This window comes from Barbatula barbatula, assembly GCF_947034865.1.
Source record: "Barbatula barbatula genome assembly, chromosome: 12".
In the NCBI taxonomy this organism is placed as follows: Eukaryota; Metazoa; Chordata; class Actinopteri; order Cypriniformes; family Nemacheilidae; genus Barbatula; species Barbatula barbatula.
The window spans coordinates 4,745,587-4,751,586 of NC_136775.1; the positions used below are offsets into that span (position 1 = coordinate 4,745,587).

At 39.3% G+C, this 6,000-nt stretch overlaps 1 protein-coding gene across 4 annotated transcripts in view; it reads left to right on the forward strand.

The window, feature by feature from the left end:
- Positions 1 to 5,604, forward strand: part of atp2c1 (ATPase secretory pathway Ca2+ transporting 1) — a gene marked incomplete at its 5' end in the record, with an annotated part of 24,656 nt that extends 19,052 nt beyond the window's left edge. For all 4 annotated transcript variants that reach the window (XM_079468651.1, XM_079468653.1, XM_079468652.1 and 1 more), the window contains 10 exons: positions 46 to 216; positions 890 to 987; positions 1,236 to 1,286; positions 1,371 to 1,537; positions 1,638 to 1,706; positions 2,263 to 2,379; positions 2,468 to 2,615; positions 3,358 to 3,453; positions 3,739 to 3,880; positions 4,024 to 5,604. In XM_079468651.1, coding sequence (XP_079324777.1) covers positions 46 to 216; positions 890 to 987; positions 1,236 to 1,286; positions 1,371 to 1,537; positions 1,638 to 1,706; positions 2,263 to 2,379; positions 2,468 to 2,615; positions 3,358 to 3,453; positions 3,739 to 3,880; positions 4,024 to 4,145 — 1,181 coding nt within the window. In that variant the 3' untranslated portion in view covers positions 4,146 to 5,604. The remainder of the gene's footprint in view (positions 1 to 45; positions 217 to 889; positions 988 to 1,235; positions 1,287 to 1,370; positions 1,538 to 1,637; positions 1,707 to 2,262; positions 2,380 to 2,467; positions 2,616 to 3,357; positions 3,454 to 3,738; positions 3,881 to 4,023) is intronic.
- Between the last annotated feature and the right edge of the window lie 396 nt (positions 5,605 to 6,000).

A 6,000-nucleotide genomic window follows, 5' to 3' on the forward strand; every position in this document is an offset into this window, starting at 1 on the left:
AACCATTTCGACAGCAGCTGATTCTCTCTTCCTTTCTTGTGGTAGTGCTTGCGTTCGCGTCGGGGTCTGAAATGGGCGCTCTCACCTTCCTGGGACTGGTGGGCATCATTGACCCGCCCAGGCCGGGAGTGAAGGAGGCTGTGGCGACGCTCATCAGCTCTGGTGTGGCAGTGAAGATGATCACGGGGGACTCCAAAGAAACTGCTGTGTCAATTGGTATGACATTCAGCCATGTTGTTTCTGTCTCTTTACAAAGCATTCCCAGCAGTAATATCTGCTTAGTTAGTTAGAATACAAGTTACGGGTGTGTTTTAGCCTCATATTGAAGCAAGTTTAATGTCCGTGAATTTAGTATAGTTTATAAGATAAATAATTATAATAAGCGATTTGGCAAGGCTTTGGTTCATTTTTGGCAATTCAATTTTAAGGATATAATTACCGTATCTTTCATTTTTTAAAGGTAATTTAAGGGATACTCCACCCAAAAATTCTCAACCTCAAGTTGTTTCTAGGGAAGTTAAATTATTTTGGCCTCCAAATTTAAAAGCACACGTTTGATTTAACACATCAGATGTTACTTTACCACGTCAGATGCCATCCACAAATCCAAAATACCAGAATAAGGTCTAAGAATGCATCCGAGTTAATGCAGATTGTCAAACCTTTGGCTTGTGGGACAACAGTCTTTCTCTAGAGAACAGAGTTTCCTGTTCAGCTAAGACATGAGTACCAGAACTTATTTGGGAGTACCAAAGGTTTTCTTTAAAAATCATGCGCAAAGTGCAAAATTGCCAGCACTGTGTATTGCTAGGTACGGGCCACATCAAGCAATGATAACTAGACATCCAGTCTAACTTCAAACGTACTTCATTCTCTCTTTCCACCACAGCCAGTCGACTGGGTCTGTGCAACAAAGGTTCCCAATCCTTGTCTGGAGATGAAGTGGACAAGATGGACATCCATGAGCTGTCTCAGATAGTTTCCATGGTACAGACACACTTTCATATGCTTTTAGCTACCACCCAGCAATACAGTCTATAAGGCTCACAGTTGGGTAGTGGACATGTTTCAAGAACACAAGCCTTACAATACCTCGCTTGATTTCATTGGCTGCTACTCATGAGATTAATATATTTATATGCATTAGGTCTGTGAGCCAGTGTCATGCTGTTACAGGAAGTGAGTTGAGGCATGAAATTATGTTTAGGGGTTAAATCTGTACATTTTCTTTACAGATAGTGGTATTCTACAGAGCCAGCCCGAGACACAAGTTAAAGATAGTTAAGGTGAGTCCACCAGATTATTTGAAATTAAACATGCTATGGTCTACCCAATTTTTTCAGTACTTTAAGAGTTTATTCTGTCTTCAGTCTTTACAGAGCATCGGTGCTGTCGTTGCCATGACGGGAGATGGCGTTAATGATGCGGTCGCTCTAAAGGCGGCAGACATCGGCGTAGCTATGGGTCAAACCGGTACTGATGTCTGCAAAGAAGCTGCTGACATGATCCTTGTGGACGACGACTTCCAAACTATTTTGTGAGCACAGGGTTGCGTGTGTTTGGCTTTATCGAGTCTAATCAAACTTTTGGTTTGACATCCAATGATTACGTTTTCAAGCTTTTGTTTCTTCCTCCAGGGCTGCCATTGAAGAGGGAAAAGGGATTTACAACAACATTAAGAACTTTGTGCGTTTTCAGCTGAGCACGTAAGTTGGCAAGCTTTGTCTTGTCAGAAAATATTTTTTTTAACTTTGTGCGCACGTGGCTTGATGAGTTGGGCCGAGTTAAGGTGTAGATAATTTACATTTTACGGGGACATGGTGACCTCACTTTGACGGCTCGCACGCAGAGTGTGATGTAAGCATCTTTAAAATTGGAAAGGTTTAAAAACTGGAGCTTTGTTAATTTACGTCTGTTCGCTTTGAGGCCATTTATATTGTTGTTGACTCTTAGCAGAACTTTCAGCAGATGTCTATTTAAATACACTGCACTTGGAAAACAGAATGCAAATTTTGATGACTCATCTTTCACTTGTCTCTAAAATGAGCGCTAATACGGCCTGACTCTACATTAACTACGAGCAAATCATGACTGCGATGTGAACTAAACATAAAAATATTAAGGGTTATTACTTATGTTTGGGCCTCTCCAAAAACATGTTCATATCTGCTACAAACATAAGACTTTTAATCAAGAGTTAATTTTCACCTTGAAGGCCAGGTCATAAATAATATTGAGTTGATCAATGAATGCCTTCCTCAGGAGCATCGCAGCGCTCACCCTCATCTCCCTGGCAACACTTATGAACTTCCCCAACCCTTTAAATGCCATGCAAATCCTCTGGATCAACATCATCATGGACGGCCCGCCGGCTCAAAGGTAATGCACTGGTTACAAACAGGTTTATCGCCGCACCACAATATCAGCTTAAGAGAATAACACGTGAACTGTAATTTCGTCATTCTAGTTTGGGCGTAGAGCCCGTTGATGGGGATGTGATCAGGAAACCCCCGCGAAACGTGCGGGACAGCATCCTCACTCGCAGCCTGATAGTGAAGGTCCTGGTGTCGTCTTTCATCATCGTGTGCGGGACTCTGTTTGTGTTCTGGAGAGAGGTGAGCTCTTCCTGCCCATCTGTGAACATTTGTGTTCTGATTTGTTTTTCGTGTGTGTTCCATTTAAATTCAAAACAGGTATTTAGGTAAATGAGAAGAGGAGAAATGGTTCAATTTAGTTTTTTTCAGTGGCATCATGCAGCTCTGTGTGTATATCAGCTTTGTGTGATTCTATGAGAGTTTACAGAGAGGTACACAAGTTGTATTCGCTTTAGCAATGGCAATTATTTTAAATAACTTATTATGTTTTAAAGTATGACACCATACGGTACAAGGGAAGAAGAAATTGATTTCAGTTGACCAATGTTACAACATCTTACTGGTCAGAATCATTGTAAAAACGTAATGTAATGTTACTTTCTCTGGGTAAAATACAATTAGAACCAATCTGAAATACGGAGAACATAATGAAATGCATTAAGTCTGATATTTGCTTATATGAGAGCAATGCCAGAAGCTCGTAACGGTAAAAGCATGTCCTAGATTTTTACCCACTCTACTTCCCCTCAGGGGCTTGTAATTTAATGAACCTGTGCACTTCAAACTAAATTTGATTTATCAGTGTGTATCTGTGTGTTTGATAAAATAGTTTGCATTGAGATGGTTGATGTATTTTGTTTATGAAGTATAACCTTTGGCACTTAAGCACACTTTTATTTTGTTGTAGGCTTGTGGTCCTGTATGTTTGCCTCACGTAAGATCAAAAGTCATGATTTAATTGGAAATATGTGTTTATTTTAAGCTGCGGGACAATGAGATCACTCCAAGGGACACCACCATGACGTTCACCTGTTTCGTGTTTTTTGACATGTTCAACGCTCTCAGTTCCCGATCACAGGTGAAGACGCTTGAGCATTCACATTATTCTGTTTTGACACAGGTGGTATGTCACTGTCACAAAAAGAGAACCAATCACCCTTAACACCGCTGTGACACAGAGTCTAAATTTGTCCAGATTGTTTGTAAATACCTGAAACACTTGGGTTGAGCAGGATTTTAAACACTACCCACTGCTGTAGGAATCAGTCTTCCTGTTTATAAAGTTGAAATGTGCAGTTTGCTGTATTTGACAAACTGCAATATCAGAAATTTATCAGAGTCCACTGTTGGTTTTCTTCTGCAGACACGGATGGTGTACGAGATGGGCTTATGCAGTAACAGAATGTTCTGCTACGCTGTGCTGGGCTCCATCATGGGCCAACTTCTGGTCATCTACTTCCCTCCTCTACAGAGAGTCTTCCAAACTGAGAGCCTTAGCATTTTAGGTAGGCGATAAACTAGAAAACCTACTTTGATTTTACTCTGGTGATGCGGTAGTGCCAGTTGGTCGAATGTTTTGTAAATGTCACAGATATTTTTACACTTTTTGGAGAATGCATAATGACATAAGTATACCATCTACCCGCAGATCTGCTGTTCCTGGTCGGCCTCACGTCTTCTGTGTGCGTGGTGTCCGAGGTTATAAAAAAATTAGAAAGAATCAGAGGTGGGGAGAGAACGACAGACACTGACGATTTCCACGAAGTATGACGCACATTGTGTCTTTTACATGAGATGTCGGGCTGAGCTGGAGGGATTTGGTTTTGGCATTTCGTCCAGGGTAGTTTCATACAGTACAAAACAACTCTTGGTGAGCGGTCTGGTCTGACCTGGATCTGCAGTTCCTTTTATAAGGTCATGACCGAGATGGAGATGATTTTGGAGGAATGTGGAAGCCCTGCCTGAGATGCTGTCTTCGACTCTCCACTCACCTCATGGAGATGCTTTGGTACGCTGCTTTATGACTACTAAGTTCCATGGCATCTTGAACGAACTTTATTTATGAGATACTGTATCTGTCCATACAGTGTCTGTCTTGACTTCATGATTGAAGGGATGTATTATGATTTATTTTTTAAATGTTATAATTATTATTATTAAAATGATTTTGTCTTTTAAATTTCTTTACTTTCTGGTTAGAGGTATGTGGATCAATATGGATAATGCCTTTTTGCATTCCAGAATCCAAATGATTTTGATTGGATATAAGAACAGGGTAAGCCTGTGTTCTCCTAAACCATGAATGAACTTTTCACCGGTGAAACAACCACTTAAAATCATGTTGGGGTCATGTGTGAACTACAACACATTTGATATGCTAAACGGTCACGTATTCTACACTGTCGCTTGGCAAACTGCCGTGTTCACTTTATTTTGCCATATTTTGCATCAATAGAAAAACAGCTTAAAGGTCTTTCTTTCTGATCTTTGAAGATGACTTGGTGTTGAAACAAAACAAACAAAGGATGCCATTTTATGATAGCCTCCAAGGTACATGCACTATTATCTCGATGCCCTTATATTAGACGTTTTAAGTTTAACACAACTGGCTTGTAGAAATACATATTTATCTGTATTTACTCACTACTTAGGTTAATACACTGGTATCAGGGATGGCCTACGGTAGATTTTTGCCTTTTCTTTGGCTTTTCCTATACTGTTATTTATTTCCTCACCAGTTTGGTGAGCTTTAATACACCGTGATATGTTTTATTAAACTTTACAAGCCTGTTTGGTAAAATGTTGGAATACAGAATTGTTTTACTTATCAACCACCCCCCCCAAAATCTGCCGGCCAGCATTGTTATGGGCTCTTCTCCCAAGACCGGTGGCTTGTTACTGGGATGTAGGTAAAGAGTCTTTGCGGTATATGACAATAATACTTCTCTGTATTGCAGATAGTGGTTCCTTATGGTCAGATTGTCATTGTGGATTTAATTAATGTAACTCCGATCATGTTTACAGCATTGCTTTTGAAAGCAAACTCAGTAACGCACTGACATTAAGCAGTATAATGAAAAGAAAATGAAGGGTGACAGGTGAAAATCTTAATATTTTGATTTCTATTTTTAAGATTGTATTTATTTTATTGTGGTTTGCACAGCTGAAACCAGTAATCTGTTGTGGTCATTTCAGAACACAAGTGTACAATAAAATTTTTACAGGTTTATTTGATGATGGTCTGATTTATTTTATATATATATATATATATATATATGCTTCTCCACAAAATAAAAAAATACATTCCGGTCCAAAAGTTCACACTTTGTCACACATGCTCTCTATTTTCAAAAGGTAGACACAGAGAAAAGGGAAAATAAAGTCCTTAAATACTGGAAGTTCAATAAATCAACTCAAATCAATTCTTGATTTTTTGAGTTTTATGGGTGTATAAACCCTAAATAATCTGCTTCATGTTATATTTAGGGAATATAACTTTTTAACCTCAGCCCAGATTCATCTTAGTAGCTGACCTGAAGGAGCAACAATGTTCTCTTAATGCAAACCATATTTACCGGACAAACTGTAGTAAAGTTGGTTCTGATGACAAAACAAATGTTTGAAT